The following is a 20,835-nucleotide window of genomic DNA, read 5'->3' as shown; positions in this document are numbered from 1 at the left end:
AAGTGTGGAAATGCACATCTTATTTTGTAGTGATGAAACTGTTGACATAGTGAGATGCTGCAGTAAAATGCAAAGTCACTCTCCACCTTTGAAACTCTGGGGAAATCTGAAAGGGAGACATAGGCTGAGTGCAGGTCCAAGTCTCACCCTTAACTTAGTGATGTCTCAGACCTGTTAAAAGCTTTGTAATAACAAATGAATGCTTCCCCTCTTCTTACTCCTTCCTTAGGCCTGGAGGAAACGCTGGTTTATCCTGCGGAGGGGCCAGACTAGCAGTGACCCAGATGTTCTGGAATACTACAAGAATGATGGCTCCAAGAAGCCCCTGCGCACCATCAACCTGAACCTCTGTGAGCAGCTGGATGTTGGTGTGACTCTGAACTTCAACAAGAAGGAGATTCAGAAGGGCTATATGTTTGACATCAAGACCAGTGAGCGTACCTTTTACCTGGTGGCTGAGACCAGGGAGGACATGAACAAGTGGGTCCGGAGCATCTGTCAGATCTGCGGCTTCAGGCAGGTTGAGGAAAGCACAGGTATGGGAGCACACACAGCCCTGTCTCAGGAGGGGCTGAGATGAGGCCCTCCAGTCTCCAGCAAGGAGGGCAGCTCTAGCTGCCAACACTGCCAAGAAGTGTTGGGCTCGTGATGAAGCTAAAGGCATTTTTGGTGTTTCTTCAGACACCTCGATACCACTACCATCCTCAGTCCTCCACCTCTCCCCCTTCCCTGAGCTCTCTGCACTTTGCCCTGTCACCTCTCAGCCACCTGTAGGGAAGACCTCTCCTTTGCCCTCTACTGATCCGTCTCTGGCTGTTCTGGCCCACCTACTTCAGACCGCCTGGCACAGTTGCACTTGACCCTTGGTGGGTTTGTTTGGGGTTGCTTTTTGATTCTTACTGATTTATAATCACTTAGGAGGGGACAGGTGAAAGGAGCAAATGTAGACTTACGCTTGGGTTTTAATAACCTTCACAAAAGAGTAGTTCAGCTTCTTAAAATGAGTTTTAAGTTGCAGAAATGCTCCTTCACATTTGTTCAGGCTCATCCTCTACTCATCAGGAAGGTTGAGGAGCAGGCTTTTTTTTTTTTTTTTTTTTTTTTTCTGAGGCAGGTGTATGGTCTAAATTGGCCATTCTTGAACCTGGTTGCACATCAGAATTAAGGAGGGACATTTTTAAAATGTTGATGCCAAGGACCTGTGCCAAGTGAGTTACCTAGGAATCTCTTGGGTGGCAGACCCAGGCAGTAGTGTCTTTTGGAAGCTCCACTCTTTCCCACTTTTTTTGGGAGGATAAAATTGAAAAAGAAAAGCTTCATTTTGAGTAGCAAGGGTCCAGGGCTCAGCAGATACTTCCTGTAAATATTTTAGATTTTGAAGGCCACATATAGTCTCTATTTTATATTCCTATTTTTTAAAATGTTACAGTCCTTTGAAAATGTAAAAACCATTCTTAGCTCATCAGCATCAGCATCACCTGGGAACTTGTTAGACCTGCACATTCTTGTAAGAATGTCAGTAAGTAATTCATTCTTGTAAGTCAGTCTGCACCCCACTCCGGACTTACTGAATCAGAAACTCTGGGACAAAACACAGCAGTCTGATTTTAAGAACTCTCCAGGCAATGTTTATTGCCAGAACTGCTTTGAAAGGATGTTTCTGGAGCTGTAGCCCATTTGAGAGAGCTGACCAGTTTTATAGCCGTGGCTTGGTGCTGATAGACCCCCAGGTCTGCATATAAATGGACTCTGGGTCATGGATAGGACTCTACTGCCCGAGTGCTAGACAGGGGCTGTGAAGGTGAGGGTGGGTCACTCTTTCATCCTCACAGCCCACACATACAACTGGAGGCATGAAGGATGCATGGGGTGACAGGACAGGGTTAGTGGGTTGTGGAAAAGTGGCCTTTCCTACCAGACTGAGGAGCCTGGACTTTATTGGGAGGGCGATGAGGAGCACTGACTGTCACCAGGGGAGTAGTTCCTTACTATACTACGTCCTTTGTTTGATCAGCACATACTTACTGTGTTACACACTGGGCTTGATTCTGAGAACAAAACCATTTCAAAAGAGATGAAATCTCTGCCCTCGCTGAGTTTTGAGCTGAATGTATGGGGTGATGAGAGAGAGGTTGGTATTTTACTAGAATTCCATTTGAAACACGAGGAATTACTGGCAAGAAACCAGTTGAAGAAATAAACAGAAATATGGTCTTAGAGAGAGAGTGCTTTGTGAGTCATCTTAAGGATGCAGGGCACTGTGGAAGAGCTTTCCATGAGCAATGCCGTAAGGACAGGACATGGTTGGTGAGAAAGAGTGAAGAGTCACAGTGATGCCTGGGCTCTGGCTTGGAGAGTGCAGTGGACAGTCATGCTGATGTGCCTCACTGAGAGGGAACACAGGCATGCGAGGGGCTCACTTGGAGCATCAGGGACACGTGCTTGTGGGGTCTCTGCCTTGCAGCAGGGAGCCCCAGAAAGGCCTGAGCTGCAGGTTCAGATTTTAGAGTTGCCATCACTTAGGCAGTCCTGGGGGCTGTGGGAGGACAGGATCACCCTGCAGTATCCGGAGTCAGAGTGAGGCTGAGGAGGGTCTAGAGCAGAACCGTGAAGAATAGCTCCATTGAAGGCAGAGGAAGCAGATCCAACAAGATGGCAGGAGCAGAGGCTCAGCAGAGCTTCCCAGGCTGCACCCTCCCTGGGCAGCAGCTGTGTTCATCCTTGGTGCTGTGGCTGATTGGCCCCCTAGCATAGACCCTTGCTCCTGCACTGGTAGAGCATTCATCTTGCAGGTCTTTTGGAGCTACAAGGCCGTTGATTCTGTTAGCAGACATCCCACTCCCCAGGAGACCTGCATGGGAGCTCATCTTGGAGTGCACATAGCTGTAAGTGGAGCCATCTTTCCCAGAGCCCTGCCAGATGTTTCTGTTGCTCACTGGCAGAACTTGTCTTGCCTAGCATCAGAAACAGCTGGAGAGGAGCAGACACTCAGGGGCATTAGCCAGCTGGGGTTCCTGCCTCAGGCCATGAGGTGGCACAGCCAGAAATAGGCCAGATATCAGGGGGCAGAAGGAGAACTCTGCCCCCTCTGATATGACTTGAAGAACCCTTAGAAAGCCACCATCAACACCACCCAAACATAACCCCACTTAGCGATCACATCATTTGAAATTACACCTGTAGACCTTCATTTCTTTTGAACAAGAAGTTTTGCTGTTGGGGTTTTTGATTGCTGAAAATATGTTTTTATTTATTCTGCAAACACAAACTAAAAACTATCTATGTACCTGGCTTCTGTTGGGTAAATGCTTGGGCCGTGGAGGTAACAACATCAGTAGCGGTTCTCAAAAACCCATGGACTGGGCAAGGAAGTGCCTATGATGGGATCATGCATATAATGGGAACATGGGCCAAGTGCTGTGACACCCAGAAGAAAGTCGGTCCCTGAAGTTTCAGAGAGAATATGATATTTGAGCAGGGTCTTAAAGTCTGCATGTGAGTTTGAGTAGAAGTGAAATCCAGGCAGAAGGAACAGCATAAGCCAAAGCAAAGAAGCCTGAAAGAGGCCGGTGTGTGCAGGATGGCTGATGCTGCCATATACCTTGGTTGTGGGTATAGGAAAGCAGGAAACAGGTCAGACTGTGAAAGGCCTTGTAGGTTCTGTTGAGGAGTGTGGACAGGTCCTGGAGAGCAAGCCAGATGAACAGTGTGCTGGGCTTGGGGTGCAGCAAAGTACCACCTGTCCATGATACCTCTCTTCCTTGACAACACCACAGGAGAGTCTGAGATGCCATGGAAGGACAGGCAGGAAAGCTGGGTTTCCAAGAATGCGGCTTCAGTTGGCAAGCCTCGCTTCACCCAGACAGCCTTAGCTCTGAGGGAGGCCATGACAGAGAACCCACCATGGAGGAGGGAGGTGGCGGCACTCACCACTGCAGAGGCTGTCTTGCCTGGGGGCCCGGACCACAATCCTGGACTGTGGGGAGCCACACCGTCTGGGAGTGGAGCAGTCAGGGCCCAGGGCACTATGAGGCCTCCAGGCTGCTCCAGGGTAGGAAAGAGGCAGAGCGTCTGCTCCTTAGCCAGGATAGCCAGGAGGCACCAGCCCTCCTCTGGGAGGACAGAGGGGGCAGGCATGTGAGAGGAAGAGTGCTGGTGCTGGATTAGCGCCACTGTCTTCACGTGTTTCTGCCTCTAGCAGCCCACTTTGGAACAAGGATGCCCTTCCTTCCTGTTTCATTCACAGGCTCCCTGGGAAACATTTCCTCAGCCAGTCACGGCCCCTGCTCTTCTCCAGCTGAGCCCAGCCGCTCCCATCAGCACCTCCCCCAAGAACAAGAACCCACATCTGAGCCCCCGGTGTCTCACTGTGTGCTGCCCGCCTGGCCCATCCCTGCACCTCGGGGGTGTGTCTGCTCGCAGCAGCACGCCAGCCAGAGAGCAGAACATGCAAGGTAGGGGCCCCCACGGCCAGTGGGGGCAGTGACCCCCCTCAAGGTCTTATTTTATTCAGTCCTTGATTTTTTTAAATTTCAAAGAGAAGGACATAAAATATTATATCTTTCCAGGTAAGCAAACATATATAACAAAATTTAATTTTTTGTTTATGTAGCCTTCACATTTTATTGGTTTTATTTGTGTTGCTACAAAGTGATAATTGGATTCCTAAGAAACCTACCATTATAAAAAAACCATGCCATGAAAATTTTGTTTGCTTGTGGGGAAAAAAGCACTAGAGGCTAGAGTTTCAGAACTGCAAATAACAAAGTCGGTTTATGTGTTGGCCTTAAGAGGACAGCTATGAAACCTTAAGATTGATGACAGATCCATAGCTCAGTTGAATTCTAAGCTGTGCTGCTCCACAGTAGCTGCAGTCATGGCTATTTAAATTTAAGCTAATTAAAATTAAATTAAATTTCCAGTTCAGTTTCTCAGTTATAGTAGCCACAAGTCAAATGCTCAGTAGCCACTAAAGTGACTAGCAAAGATAGGCAGCATGTCCATCACCACAGATGGTTTCACAAGGGACTCCTTGCTCTGGAACCATGACCTCTGCTTCTCTGACACCACTGGCTGTCTCACAGGGGCAGGGCCTGCACCAGTTTTATCACCTGTTATTCCCAGTGTAAGGTCAGGCAAATGTGCAGAGGGGATGGGCTTGGCCAGAGCTGGTGCTCAGTTGCTACCGTGGCACACAGATCACAGTCACATTCCTTGGTTTGTTAGTTTAGAAATACCTAAATCATGCTGTGAAAATGAAGGCAGACAGACAAATGGCTGTGTTAATAGAGGACTTCATGACATCTGTGAGAATATTTTCATACATAATCTCACTTGGACCAGTCAAACATATGAGAGATAGCTAGGAAGATCATTTATCTCCATTTTATAGGTGAAGCACCTGAGGCTCACAGCTATCAAATGGTAGAGGCGGGACTAGAACCCAGGTGTCCTCACATCTGTCCTGAACTCTTTGCCCCACACTTTGCTGCACCCCTGGTTTTCTACTCCTTTTTCTGTAACACAGCAGGGGCTCCAGCACTCAATCTGAAGGCTAGTTCCATCACCCATTTTCCTGAAGCAATGCGATTCCTTTGTTTGTGAACTTTCAGCAGTTCCACCTTCATCAACTGATACATGAAGATCTGTGTTCTAGAAAGATAGAACGAATTAACCAAGATCACTAAACTAGTTAGTGGCAGAACCACACTGGTACCTGCCTCTACTGAGTCCCAGACCAGAGGGATAGGCAGTACAGTGCAATGGAAAGCATGGCACAGGCTTGGCATCGGCCAGATATGGTTTCAAATTGAGGTTCTGCCACTTTTCTTGGCATCTTAGGCCACTTATTTAACCTCTTTGACCTTCAACTTCCTTATCTTCAGAATGGAAACAACTAACTCAAAGGCTGATGGGTGTAAGGTGACAGAACACACATGAAGTGCACAGTGGCAGATGCCCAGTCCATGTTGCTTGTGGTTCTCCCTGTGCCCCTTTCCGTCTATTGCATGTATGAATGCCTGGACAGAGAGAACTGAGGTCTTCCAGTCGTCATTCTTGTAAAAGACACAGTGCTTCGTGTTGGTGCCCTTCATACTTTCACATGCACGTGGAACACCTGGGGAGCTTGCTGAGATGCTTGTTTTCATCAGCGAACCTGGGGTGGGTCCTACAGTCCTGCCTTGCTGACACAGACTGAGGATACCAGTGCAGCTCATCTGCAGGACACACTTTATGTAGAAGGCTTGGTATACTAACAGCCACCACCACCTGCACTCCCATGACACAGCTGAAGCAAAAGGAGACAGACAGGTAAATGTCTGTCTGCATGAGCAGTGAGGGTCCACTTTCTACATTCCTTCCTCCTCTGTGAAATTCCTGTTAGTCTTACCAGCAAGAGCTGGTTTCTTTGAATCACCACAGCAGTTTTTTATGTTCTCTCTCCCAGCATTTGGGGCTGTCTGCCTCATGTTAATGGATTTCTGTGTTAAGATGTTCTGGATGTTATGGAGGTCGTGTTACGGATTTTCTGTGTTAAGATGCTCTGAGGACACAAGGCAGGGCATATAGTATGTCTATATCAGTACATGATCAGTGTTTGATGGTCGTCTGCTGTAGTGAGATGGCACATTTGAGGAGAAAGAACTGTCTAAAGCTTGGGAACAGCACTGCCATGGGCCCTTGGCCAGGCTGTGCTGTCCTCTTTGTTTTCGCTTGTGTGGATGAGGGAGTGAGAGGACAATTAGCAATATCTCAGGGTAGTTTCTACAGAAAAGTTAGACATTGTTTGCCAAATTCCAAGGGGAGATGGAGAATAGGAAGGAAGCTTTCTTAAGTCCTGAAAGATGATATTGTTTCTGATGGTAGTGGCATAGCTTGCATCATACTAAACCTACTGAACAGTTAGAAACTGAGACATTAGAAAACAACTGTTTGAAGGCACTGAAGAACAATCAAAACTCTGGAACAGATTTGACTCTTGAAAGAACTGAGATTCAATTTCCATGGCTTTTCCTAGAACAGATCCCAGATAGTCAGTATCTGATGAAAAATTACTAGCCGTATGAGTAAATAGTAAAAGTTGACCCACAGTTTAGAGAACTCAGTACATAGAAACAGACCAGAATAGACCCAGATTTTGGAGCTAGCCTACAAAGACTTTAAAATAAGTATGTTAACTTTTTAAATCTGTGAGCAAAAAATGTATGTAATGGGTGAAGAGATGATGGATTTTGGGAGAGATACAGGGATCCTGGAAAAGTACTTAGGAGTTCCAGCTCCACTGTGGTGGCAGACCCACTGCAGGATATCATTCCCAGATCACAGCTTAAAACTCTGGACACATACAAAGTACAATTACCCAAAGACCCTGGGAAGTAAATGAAAGGAGGCAGGGTATGGACTGGAGAAAAACTTGGAGCAGCAAATACACAGAGGTCAATTTTCTGTCTTGCATGGATTTGCCTCCAGGGTGTGCGCACACAAAGCAGCACAGTGGGGCCAGTGGTTAAAACTTTCCTGGAAACGCCATCTTTCTAGGTAGAGGAACCAGGAAAGAGCCCAATGGAGCTGGAAAGGATTCTAGAGCAGAGTGAGCTGGAGAAGGGATCTGCTAATTCTGAGCACGAAACCACCCAAGTCTTATGCTCACCTTGAGCTACATGTGTGTGGAAAGTCCCAAACCAGTGTAACAGAGCTATATGAACTGAGCACAGCTTGGCACTACCACACAGAGAAGAGATGGAACTTGCAGTCTCAACCTAACCAGCTTGATTTCCTGCAGAAACCAAAACATCAACATTCTCCCAAGGATTATGGCAACCCACAGTCTACACAAAACACAACATGCACAACATTCAGGATGTAATTCACATTTTCTCAGCTTACAGAGAACCAGCAGAATTTAACCAGTTCTAATTGGAAGAAACAGATGTGAACCTCAAGATAATACAGATGTTGGCTATATACCCAGCAGTGAGATTGCTGGATCATATGGTAGTTCTAGTTTTAGTTTTTTGAGGAACCTCCATATTGTGTTCCGTAGTGGCCGTGCTAATTTACATTCCTACAAAGAGTATATAGAGCATTCCCATTTCTCCATGCCCTTATCAGCATTTGTTATTATCTTTTGATAATAGCCATTTTAACTGGGGGAGATGATATCTCATTGTGATTTTGATTTGCATTTTCCTAATGACTGGTGATGTTGATAATTTTTTCATTTACCTATTGGCCATTTGGATGTCTTCTTTGGAGAAATGTCTATCCAGATCTTTTGTCCATTTTGTAATCTGATTATTTGATTTTTTGTCCATTGAGTTGTTTGAGTTCCTTATATATTCTATTAATTTCTTATTGGATGAATAGTTTGAAAATACTTTCTCCTATTGCGTAGATTGTTTCTATACCTTATTAATTTTTTCCTTTGCTGTATAGAAGCTTTTTAGCTTGATATAATTCCATTTGTCAGTTTTTGCTTTGATTACCTGTGCATTTGAGGTGCTATTCAAGAACGTTTTGGCTAGACCAATGTTTTGAATTGTTTTCTCAATGTTTTCTTCTACATGTTTCATGGTTTCAGGTCTTACATTTACATGTTTAATCAATTTTGAGTTGATTTTTGTATAGGGTGAGAGATAGGGCTCTAGTTTCATTCATACATTCATATGGATATTTATTTTTCCCAGCACCATTTATTGAAGAGACTGTTCTTTCCCCAATGTATACTCTTGGCATCTTTGTTGAAAATGAGTTGACTGTAAATGCATGAATTTATTTCTGAGATCTGTATTCTGTTCCATTGGACTGTGTGTCCATTTTTAAGTCAGTGCCATGCTGTTTTGGTTATAGCTTTGTAGTATATTTTGAAGTCAGGTAATATGAGTCCTCCAGTTTTGTTCTTTTTTGCTCAGGGTTGCTTTGGCTGTTCTGATTCTAGTGTGGTTTCATATAAATTTTAGAGTTTTTGTTTCTATTTCTGTAGAAAATACAGAATGGTATTTTGATAGGCATTGACTCTGCAGATTTCTTTAGGTAGTGTTGGAGTGATCAGATGCAACACCAGGCCATGAGGGCTATGAAGTCTGGTGGAGTGAAAGGAATGAGAAAAGACAAGTTAAGAGTAAAAGTGGGACCAGGGGGCCAATGCTAGTATGGAGGCTGTGAAGGCTTCGAGCTCTGGGAGCCCATGCTATTTATTGGTGATCAAACAAAGAAACAGGTGATGAGGATGTGGGGTTGAAAGGTAGTGATGCATCAAGCCCATGATCTACAGCTGTGATGGTTTAGCACTTTCTTTGAAGCATATGGAATGAGATATGCTTGAGATAATGGAAACATGTTCTTCTAGTTTAAGATACAATCAATCTATGAACCTGGGAATGCTAGAAGCAAGGAGCCAGCAAGTCTAGACACATTCCAGAGGCCACTAGGGGTTTTATGCCCTGAGCCCTGGATTCCATCCAAGCCACGAGGGGTTTTATGCCCTGGGCTTAGATTATGGTGCAGCCGGGCAGCCTTCCACCTTTTGGCACAGAACTTGGTGTTCCAAAGGCCACAAGGGGTTTTAGACCTGGACCCTGGACATGTTCCAAGACTCTTTTACATTATGTCAGACATGCAAGCCCTGCCTCAGCTTTTTTCCCAACACTCAGCTTTTCCTCAACATGCCCCCCTTTTCTTTTTCATAAAACCTCCACAGCTATCATTGCTTGTTCTCAATGGCAGCTTTCTCTCCAGCGGCAGCTTTCTCTCCAGCGGCAGCTTCCACATCTGCAGACTAAAAGGAGACAGCACAAGCACATAATTATTAGAACAGGATTTGCAAGTGTAGAGCTTTCAATGGCCTTAATCCATTTAAGAGGACTGATTGTAGACAACCCATCGGCTGTCTTGTTCAAAATATCAGTTCCAGGGAGCAGGTTCAAGTGAGCCTGAGAGGCTTCAAAAACCTGCTCTTTTAATTTTACAATATTGAGGGTGAGATTTTCATCTCTGCCCTCCAGATGGCATTTAATTTTTTCCCATCAGTGTTCTGTTTCATTATAACTATGGGGAGTAATACAAAACTGTTTTTAGCTTGAGAGTTCCAAAATTTTGTGGAGTTCTTTTGCCACTTATCGACAAATTCAACAGTTTGCACAGATGAATGTAAAGCCACACCAGCTACTGCAGCAGTAGTAGGAACAGCAATAAGGCCAGTTATAGCAAATATAAGAGCAACTATAAATCTTCAGGATCAGAGTTTTTTAAGGCTCTTAGTTACTATATGAATGGATGGTGATGCCTCCCATGGTCTATTTAGAGACACAGGGATCCAAACTCCTTCTCTGGCTTTAATTATTAGGATAGTCTGATTTTTATTAAAAGTTAGTAACGTTTCCTTATTGCTAGCATAAAAGGTGGCTGAACACAACTTTGAATCCAAAAGGTCCTGTTGGAAAAAAAAGAGAGCATGTTTATTTTTACCTCCCTCCCCTTTATACTTGTTATATTTACCCTCCCAAATTTTGATTGAACTTTGAGCTATAGCTAATTTCCATAATTTTGAATGTTCCTGTCCTATGGCAGGAGATATCATTTTTGGACTAGGGGCAACAATGCCAGCAGGATTCCATATAATAGGGGCATTAGCTTCCGTCTGAATATATTGTATATGATTTATTCACCAACAACTCCATCAGCTTACTACATTTGTGTCACAAGAGGGCCTTCTGGTGCAATTTTCTTTAAAGATCCCCTTAGGGGACTAATAGATGATTCTATGGGAATTATTTTGTAGCACCTCGGCCTTGGTATATCATCTTCCCAAGTTCAAGCATCCATACCTTCGAACCAAACTCTATTTTGTTTACATTTGAGCTTATTCAGATGGAAATCCAGAATTTTAGGATTGGAATAATTATATTTTAAACTACTTTCTGAAATCATATGCAAAGCAGCCTGTGATTTGTTTTTTCTGGGGACTATTGCTAACCAGACTTGTGTGTCAATCTGTAAACATCCAACAAAAGGTCCCAGGCCTAGTGGGGGATATTTATATCCTATGGATATATTCATTTTCATCCCTTCCTCATTAGGATGCATTGGCCCTTATTCAAAATGGAGTCGCTCTGGTTTGAATGCTTCTTACATATTTTCCCTTTCCCTTTTACAAGAGGACCCTTAATCCTAAGGGTTGCAGAAGGATGAAGGTCCATCTTCTGTAACTTCTTCGTGCTGAATAGGGGTGATGATATTCCTGCCTAACTATTAGTGTTTTTTGTATTCAGGGTAGAGAGGAGCTCAGTCAGAAAGCATTGTTCAGTTAAACATCTGTTGTACCTCTGAATCCCAGCAAAAGGTAAAACCCTGGCGCTCCAGCAGTTTCTCAGCTTCCTGTGTGGTTTTCTTGATCTGTCCCCATGTTATAGGGGTTGATGTCAGCATGCCTCCATTTGGTCCTTGTTGCATCTTTGCATTCAGATTCAACTGGCTCATGGCTTGTACTGGGGGACCCAGGTCCACGGTTGGGATCCATGGGTCCCTCCAGTCTCCCACTCCATGGTCGTACACATCTTGAGGGCACCCGCACGGTTTGTTCATCTCCTGCAAAAACACAAGCATGCCCTCGACCCCACGTTAGTAAGTCTAGTGAAACAGATGCAAAAACTTTTGTGGCTGTAGCCAGGAGGCATGCCATTGCTGAAGCATTTGTTCTACAAGCTGTAACTCAGCTTCTGCCTCTTTGGTTAGTTACCATGGGGTAAAACTTTCCACTGATAATGAGAAACAGGCCCCTTCTGACAGAAGGGGCAGAGAAAGCAAATCTAGGCTTAAAAGCAGTCCTTAAACCTTCAATTTGCACTGTACAGGTGGGTCCACTAGATGCTGTGGCTCATGATAGATCTTCAGATGTTTGGTGGACACCCACACAGGCACCTGATTGTCACCTGGAGAGACACAAGCAAATCGTCTTCTCTATACAATTATCTTTACTTTTCCCCAGCTCTTTGTATGTGCATCCCTCCACCATATATCTTCTCCAGCCTTTTTTATTTTAATATTTTTGTTTTATTACATTTTTATTATTATCTTGAAGTGAGGAAGGACTTTTTAAATAAGACACAAATTTAGAGCCATAAAAGATAACAAAAAATAGAATTGCAAAAAATTCTTTAAAGTAGAAACCATCTTAAAGTCATAAAGCAAACAAAAGCAGGGAAGATCATTGCAAATTACACTATAGAGAAAGCTAACTTTCCTAATATGCAAACAGTTTTCACAAATCTCTATGAAGGCCAACAACTTTACAGACAAATGTTGTCCAGCCTTCTTATTTTCCTTTTCTACATTCCTTTTTTGTGTGTGTGTGTCCAAATTGCCCTCAATTAAAGCAAGAGCCTGAGAAACGGGGCATATTCTTTCCTACTTTCAATCCAGCCATAGCCTGAGCTAAAAGAGTAGCCTTATGTAAGTTACCTCCAATGCAGTCGCAAGCCTTAATATATTCAGCTAAATGAGCCCTCCCTCTCAGGGGTTTAATAGCAGTTTGACACTCTGCATTAGCATTATCGTATGCAAGAAGCTGTATTACAACATCCTGAGCTGTTTTATCAGTTAGGGCTTTATACACAGCCTCTTGGAACCAAGCAATAATATCAATATATGGTTCTTTAGGTCCTTGTCGGACAGAACTGAAAGAAGGATATTTTCCCCTGTAAGATTTATCCTTTCCTATGCCTGTAAGACACAAGCACAGCTGAACAATGGCAGCATCCTCCATTACTGCTTGATTTTTTAATCAACCCCAATTAGGGCCGATTCCCATTAACTGTTCAAAGGAAACAGGCACAGGTGGCTGCACTTGTGTGTTTTCCCTTGCCTGAGTTTGAACTTCATCAGCCCACCAAGTTTTAAACTGTAAATACTGAGATGGAGTGAGAACAGATTTTGTTAAGGTATCCCAGTCATATGGTATTAACCTGTTATCAAGAGCCACAGAGTTCAGTCCATATTGACTAATGGCTTGCTTAAATTCCTTTAATAACTTAAAAGGAAAAGTGGCCCAATTAGCTATATTCTTTCCTCCTTGCTGAGTTATAGTAACTGGAAATTGCCATGCTTCAAGGTCTCCCTCAGCTCTAGCTTTTTGAATAGAATTTTGTATAGCATCACCAATTGCTATACAAAGGTTTTAATGCTGCAACTACGGGAGCAGTTAAGTTTTTCAGTTAATTCATTTTCTCGCCCATTAAGGGGAGAGAGTGGAGGCGGCCATTCACTTAATTCAGCAGATGGAGCCGACAGCTAGTAAAACATTCTTTTTTCAGTTTCCCTTTCTTTTCTTTAACCTTTTCTAGTTTTTGCTTCTCGCATTCAGAATCTGAAGTTAGTTTTTTACACTCGTCCTTCTCTTCCTCATCTGAATCTGCCTCATCATCTGTTTGAAATGGCTCAAGAGCTGCCCACATTGACCAAACGGAAACTGGAATTTTTGCTCCATCTTTATACGCCTTTTTAAAATCTCTGCCAATTTTCTCCCATTCATCCAACTCCATAGTCGCTTGTTCTGGGAACCATGGGCAAAACTGTTTTACTGTACTAAAGAGTGATAACAAATTTTGAGTACTAACTTTCACTCCCCCTCTTTGTAATAAATGCCTTAAGAAATTCAAATAAGCAGAAAATTTGCTTTCACTTTGTCCCATTGTTACCCTGGTTCTTCCGAGCACTCAGCTTTCCCACCAAATTTCTTTCAGCTGTCTTCAGGTGTCCTCTGATGATGCATCCTCCACTTTCATACGCTCTAGCCTTCCTTCACCAGGGTCTTTGTTGCCCCATGTTGGGCGCCAGGAATGTTGGGGTGATCAGACCCAACACCAGGCCATGGGGGCGGTGGAGTCAAAGGAATGAGAAAAGACAATTTAAGAGTGAAAGTGGGACCAAGGGGCCAATGTATGGAGGCTGTGAAGGCCCCAAGCTCTGGAAGCCCACACTATTTATTCGTGATCAAACAAAGAAACAGGTGGTGAGGATGTAGGGGTTGAAAGGTAGCGATGCATCAAGCCCATGATCTACACCTGTGACGGTTTAGCATTTTCTTTGAAGCATATGGAACATGTTCTGCTACTTGAGATAATGGAAACATGTTCTTCTAGTTTAAGATACAATCAACCTATGAGCCTGGGAATGCTAGAAGCAAGGAGCCAGCAAGTCTAGACACATTCCAGAGGCCACTAGGGGTTTTATGCCCTGAGCCCTGGATTCCATCCAAGCCACGAGGGGTTTTATGCCCTGGGCTTAGATTATGGTGCGGCAGGGCAGCCTTCCACCCTTTGGCACAGAACTTGGTGTTCCAAAGGCCAAAAGGGGTTTTAGACCCTGGACCCTGGACATGTTCCGAGACTCTTTTACATTATGTCAGACATGCAAGCCCTGCCTCAGCTTTTTTCCCAACACTCAGCTTTTCTCCAATGGAAGTCAGGTAGTATGATTCTTCCAGTTTTGTTCTTTTTGCTCAGGGTTGCTTTGGCTGTTCTGATTCTTGTGTGGTTTCATATAAATTTTAGAATCTTTGTTTCTATTTCTGTAGAGAATACTGAATGTATTTTGATAGGCATTGATTCTGCAGATTTCTTTAGGTAGTGTGGACATTTTAACAATATTAATTTTTGCAATCATGATCATGGGGTATTGTTCCATTTTCATGTCCTTTTTAATTTCTTTAATAAATATTTTATACTTTCATTGTTGAGATCTTTTACTTCTTTAAGATTATTTCTAAGTATTTTTTGTAGCTACTGTAAATGGGATTGCTTTCTTAATTTCTTTTTTAGACTGTTTGCTGTTGACATATAGAAATACTACTGATTTTTACACATTGATTTTGTATCCTGCATCTTTTCTGAATTTATTTATCTGTTCCAACAGCCTTTTGGCATTTTTAAGTTTTCCTAAATATAAGATTATATTGTCTGCAAACAAGGACAATTTTACTTCTTCCTTTTCAATTTGGATGCCCTTTCTTTCTCCCTTCTCATTGCTCTGGCTAGGACTTCTAGTACCATGTTGAATAACCGTGTGAAAGTGGGCATTCTTGTCTTGTTCCAGATTTTAGAGGAAAGGCTTTTCATTTTTCCCTGTTCAGTATGATGCTAGCTGTGGGTTTTGCATGTAAAGCCTTTATTGTTTTGAGGTAAGTTCCTTCTATATCTGGTTTGTTGAGAGTTTTTATTGTCAAGGGATGTAGCATTTTATCAAATAACTTTTTGTCATGTTTTGAAATGATCATATCGTTTTTGTTTTTGAATCTATTAATGTGGTGTATCATGTTCATTTCTTTGCATATGTTGAACCCTCCTTGCATCCCTGAGATGAATCTCACTTGATAATTATCTTTATAATATATTGTTATAAACATCAGGGATGTTTCCTTTTTTTGTTGTATCTTTGTCTGTTTTTGGTATCAGGATAGTGCTTCATAGGATGAGTTTAGAAGTATTCCATCCTCCTCAACATTTTGGAATAGTTTGAGAAGAATTGATGTTAGTTCTTCATATGTTTGGTAGAAAATCAGCAGGGAAGCCATCAGGTCTTGGGTTTTTCTTTGATGGGAGTTTATTACTGCGTCTATCTTGTGACTTCTTGGTCTGTTCAGGTTTTCTATTTCTTCATGATTCAACCTTGCTAGGTTGTATTTGTGTAGGAATTAATCCATATCTTCCAGGTTTTCCAATTTTTGGCATATTGTTGCTCATAATAGTCTCTGATGGTCCTTTGAATTTTTGTCTTATCAGATGTAATGTCTCCTTTTTTGTCTCTGATTTTATTTAAGGCTTGACTCATTTTTTGTTAATCTAGCTAAAGGATTATCAATTTTGTTTACCTTTTCAAAAAAGCAAAATTTTTGTTTCATTGATATTTTATTTTTTTCACTCTAAATTTTATTTATTTCTGCTCTGAACTGTAATATTTATTTCCTTCTAATTTGGGGTTTGGTTTTTTCTTACTTTTCAACTTTTTTAAGGGGCATCATTTAGATTTTTTTCTATTCCATACTATATTTTATATTTATATTTATTTATTTATTTTTATTATACTTTAAATTCTGGGATACGTGTGCAGAACGTGCAGGTTTGTTACATAGGTATACATGCGCCATAGTGGTTTGCTGCACCCATCAACCTGTCATCTACATTAAGTATTTCTCCTAATGCTATCCCCTCCCTTATCTCCCCACCCCTTGACAGGCCCCGATGTGTGATGTTTCCCTCCCTCTGTCCATGTGGTCTCATTGTTCACCTCCTACTTATGAGTGAGAACATGTGGTGTTTGGTTTTCTGTTCTAGGGTAAGTTTGCTGACAATGATGGTTTCCAGCTTCATTCATGTCCCTGCAAAGGACGTGAACTCATTCTTTTTTATGGCTGCATAGTATTCTATGGTGCATATGTGCCACATTTTCTTTATCCAGTCTATCATTGAGGGGCATCCGGGTTGGTTCCAAGTCTTTGCTATTGTGAATAGTGCTGCAATAAACATATGGGTGTACTTGTCTTTATAGTAGAATGATTTATAATCCTTTGGGTATATACCCAGTAATGGGATTGCTGGGTCAAATGGTATTTCTAGTTCTAGATCCTCGAGGAATCGCCACACTGTCTTTCACAGTGATTGAACTAATTTACAGTCCCACCAACAGTGTAAAAGTGTTCCTATTTCTCCACATCCTCTCCAGCATCTGTTGTTTCCTGACTTTTTAATGATCACCATTCTAACTGGCATGAGATGGTATCTCATTGTGGTTTTGATTTGCATTTCTGTAATGACCAGTGATGATGAGCTTTTTTTCATGTTTGTTGGCTGCATAAATGTCTTCTTTTGAGAAGCGTCTATTATCCTTTGGCCCCTTTTTGATGGGATTGTTTGAATTTTTCTTGTAAATTTGTTTAAGTTCCTCGTAGATTCTGGATATTAGCCCTTTGTCAGATGGATAGATTGCAGAAATATTCTCCCATTCTGTTGTTTGCCTGTTCACTCTGATGATAGTTTCTTTTGCTGTGTAGAAGCTGTTTAGCTTAATTAGATCCTATTTGTCTGTTTTGGCTTTTGTTGCCATTGCTTTTGGTGTTCTATTCATGAAGTCTTTGCCCATGCCTGTGTGCTTAATGGTATTGCCTAGGTTTTTTTCCACGGTTTTTGTGGTTTTAGGTCTTACGTTTAAGTCTTTAATCCATCTTGAGTTAATTTTTGTATGAGGTGTAAGGAAGGGGTCCAATTTCAGTTCCCTGCATATGGCTACCCAGTTTTCCCCACACCATTTATTAAACAGGGAATCCTTTCCCCATTGCTTGTTTTTGTCAGCCTTGTCAAAAGTCGGATGGTTGTAGATGTGTGGTGATTTCTGAGGCCTCTGTTCTGTTCCATTGGTCAATATATCTGTTTTGGTACCAGTCCCATGTTTTGGTGCCTGTAGCCTCATAGTATAGTTTTAAGTCAGGTAGCATGATGCCTCCATGTTTGTTCTTTTTGCTTAGGACAGTCTTGGCGATATGGGCTCTTCTTTGGTTCCTTATGAAATTTAAAGTAGATTTTTCTGATTCTGTGAAGTCAATGGTAGCTTGATGGGAATAGCATTGAATTCGTAAATTTCTTTGGGCAGTATGGCCATTTTCATGATATTGATTCTTCCTATCCATGAGCATGGAATGTTTTTCCATTTGTTTCTGTCCTCTCTTATTTCCTTGAGCAGTGGTGTGTAGTTCTCCTTGAAGAGGTCCTTCCCATCCCTTGTAAGTTCTATTCCTAGGCATTTTATTCTCTTTGAAGCAATTGTGATTGGGAGTTCACTCAGGATTTGGCTATTATTGGTTTATAAGAATACTTGTGATTTTTGCACGTGGATTTTGTATTCTGAGACTTCACTGAAGTTGCTTATCAGCTTAAGGAGATTTTGGGCTGAGACGATGGGGTTTTCTAAGTATACAATCGTGTCATCTGCAAACAGAGACAACTTGACTTCCTCTTTTCCTAATTGAATACCCTTTATTTCTTTCTCTGATTGTGCTGGCCAGAACTTCCAATACTATGTTGAATAGGAGTGGTGAGAGAGGGCATCCTTGTCTTGTGCCAGTTTTCAAAGGGAATGCTTCCAGTTTTTGCCCATTCAGTATGATATTGGCTGTGGGTTTGTCATAAATAGCTCTTATTATTTTGAGATACATCCCATCAATACCTAGTTTATTGAGATTTTTTAGCACGAAGGGGTGTTGAATTTTATTGAAGGCCTTTTCTGCATCTATTGAGATAATCATGTGGTTTTTGTCATTGGTTCTGTTTATATGATGGATTATGTGTATTGATTTTCGTATGTTGAACCAGCCTTGCATCCCAGGAATGAAGCCAGTTTGATCGTGGTGGATAAGCTTTTTAATGTGCTGCTAGATTCAATTTGCCAGTATTTTATTGAGGATTTTCTCATCGATGTTCATCAGGGATATTGGCCTGAAATTTTCTTTCTTTTTGTGTCTTTGCCAGGTTTTGGTGTCAGGATGATGCTGGCCTCACAAAATGAGTTAGGGAGGAGTCCATCTTTTTCTATTTTTTGGAATAGTTTCAGAAGGAATGATATCAGCTCCTCTTTGTGCCTCTGGTAGAATTCGGCTGTGAATCCGTCTGGTCCTGGGCTCTTTTTGGTTGGTAGGCAATTAATTACTGCCTCAATTTCAGAACTTGTTATTGGCCTATTCAGGGATTCGACTTCCTTCTGGTTTAGTCTTGGGAGGGTGTATGTGTCCAGGTATTTGCCCATTTCTTCTAGATTTTCTAGTTTATTTGCATAGAGGTGTTTATAGTATCCTCTGATGCTAGTTTGTATTTCTGTGGGGTCAGTGGTGATATCCACTTTATCATTTTTTATTGTGTCTATTTGATTCTTTTCTCTTTTCTTCTTTATTAGTCTGGCTAGTGGTCTATCTAATTTGTTAATCTTTTCCAAAAGACAGCTCGTGGATTCATCGATTTTTTGAAAGTTTTTTTGTGTCTCTGTATCCTTCAGCTCTGCTCTGATCTTAGTTATTTTTTGTCTTCTGCTAGCTTTTGAATTTGTTTGCTCTTGCTTCTCTAGTTCTTTTAATTGTGATGTTTGGGTGTTGATTTTAGATCTTTCCTGCTTTCTCTTATGGGCATTTAGTGCTGTAAATTTCCCTCTGAACATTGCTTTAGCTGTGTCCCAGAGATTGTGGTACGTTGTGTCTTTGTTCTCATTGGTTTCAAATAACTTATTTATTTCTGCCTTATTTTCGTTATTTACCCAGTAAATAAATTCAGGAACAGGTTGTTCAGTTTCCATGTAGTTGTGCATTTTTGAGGGAGTTTCTTAATCCTGAGTTCGAATTTGATTGCACTGTGGTCTGAGAGACTGTTTATGATTTCCCTTCATTTGCATTTGCTGAGGAGTGTTTTACTTCCAATTATGTGGTCAATTTTAGAATAAGTGAGTGCTATGTGGTACTCAGAAGAATGTATATTCTGTTGATTTGGGATGGAGAGTTCTGTAGATGTCTATTAGGTCTGCTTGTTCCAGAACTGAGTTCCAGTCCTGAATATCCTTGTTAATTTTCTGTCTCATTGATCTGTCTAATATTGACAGTGGGGTGTTAAAGTCTCCCATTATTATTGTGTGGGAGTCTAAGTCTCTTTGTAGTCTAGAAGAACTTGCTTTATGAATCTGGGTGTGCCTGTATTGGGCACATATATATTTAGGATAGTTAACTCTTCTTGTTGAATTGATCCCTTTACCATTATGTAATGCCCTCTTTGTCTCTTTTGATCTTTCTTGGTTTAAAGTGTGTTTTATCAGAGACTAGGATTGCAACCCCTGCTTTTTTTTTTTTTGCTTTCCATTTGCTTGGTAAATCTTCCTTCATCCTATTATTTTGAGCCTATCTGTGTCTTTGCACGTGAGATGGGTCTCCTGAATACAGCACACCAATGGGTCTCAACTCTTTATCCAATTTGCCAGTATGTATCTTTTAATTGTGGCATTTAGCCCATTTACATTTAAGGTTAATATTGTTATGTGTGAATTTGATCCTGTCGTTATGATGCTAGCTGGTTATTTTGACTGCTGGTTGATGCAGTTTCTTCCTAGCATCGATGGTCTCTACATTTTGGTATGGTTTTGCAGTGGCTGGTACTGGTTTTTCCTTCCCATGTTTAGTGCGTCCTTCAGGAGATCTTGTAAGGCAGGCATGGTGGTGACAAAAATCTCTCAGCATTTGCTTGTCTGTAAAGAAATTTATTTCTCCTTCACTTATGAAGCTTTGTTTGGCTGGATATGAAATTCTGGGTTGAAAATTCTTTTCTTTAAGAATGTTGAATATTGGCCCCTTCTCTCTTCTGAGTTGTAGGGTTTCTGCAGAAAGATCTGCTCTTAGTCTGTTGGGCTTCCACCTTTCTCTCTGGCTGCTCTTAGCATTTTTTCCTTCATTTCAACCTTGCTGAATCTGATGATTATGTGTCTTGGGGTTGCTGTTCTCGAGGAGTATCTTGGTGGTGTTCTCTGTATTTCCTGAATTTGAATGTTGGCTTCTCTTGCTAGGTTGGGGAGGTTCTCCTGGATGATATCCTGAAGAGTGTTTTCCAACTTGGTTCCATTTTCCCTGTCATTTTCACATACACCAATCAAACGTAGCTTGGTCTTTTCACATAGTCCCACATTTCTTTGAGGCTTTGCTCATTTCTTTTAATTCTTTTTTCTCTAATCTCGTCTTCATGCTTTGTTTCATTAAGTTGATCTTCAATCTCTGATATCCTTTCTTCTGCCTGATGGACTTGTCTATTGATACTTGTGTAT

General features: G+C 41.8%; 1 protein-coding gene across 1 annotated transcript in view; it reads left to right on the top strand.

Annotated features, from left to right (window-relative positions):
- GAB4 (GRB2 associated binding protein family member 4) overlaps positions 1 to 20,835 on the top strand; it is a 55,854-nt gene that overhangs the window by 20,346 nt on the left and 14,673 nt on the right. The window contains exons 4-5 of the mRNA XM_063723198.1: positions 230 to 536; positions 4,247 to 4,454. Coding sequence (XP_063579268.1) covers positions 230 to 536; positions 4,247 to 4,454 — 515 coding nt within the window. The remainder of the gene's footprint in view (positions 1 to 229; positions 537 to 4,246; positions 4,455 to 20,835) is intronic.

Source organism: Pongo abelii, chromosome 23 (genome assembly GCF_028885655.2).
Source record: "Pongo abelii isolate AG06213 chromosome 23, NHGRI_mPonAbe1-v2.0_pri, whole genome shotgun sequence".
Lineage (NCBI taxonomy): Eukaryota > Metazoa > Chordata > Mammalia > Primates > Hominidae > Pongo > Pongo abelii.
Note: the sequence above shows the minus strand (reverse complement) of the source record. Positions and strands in the feature narration are given on the sequence as shown.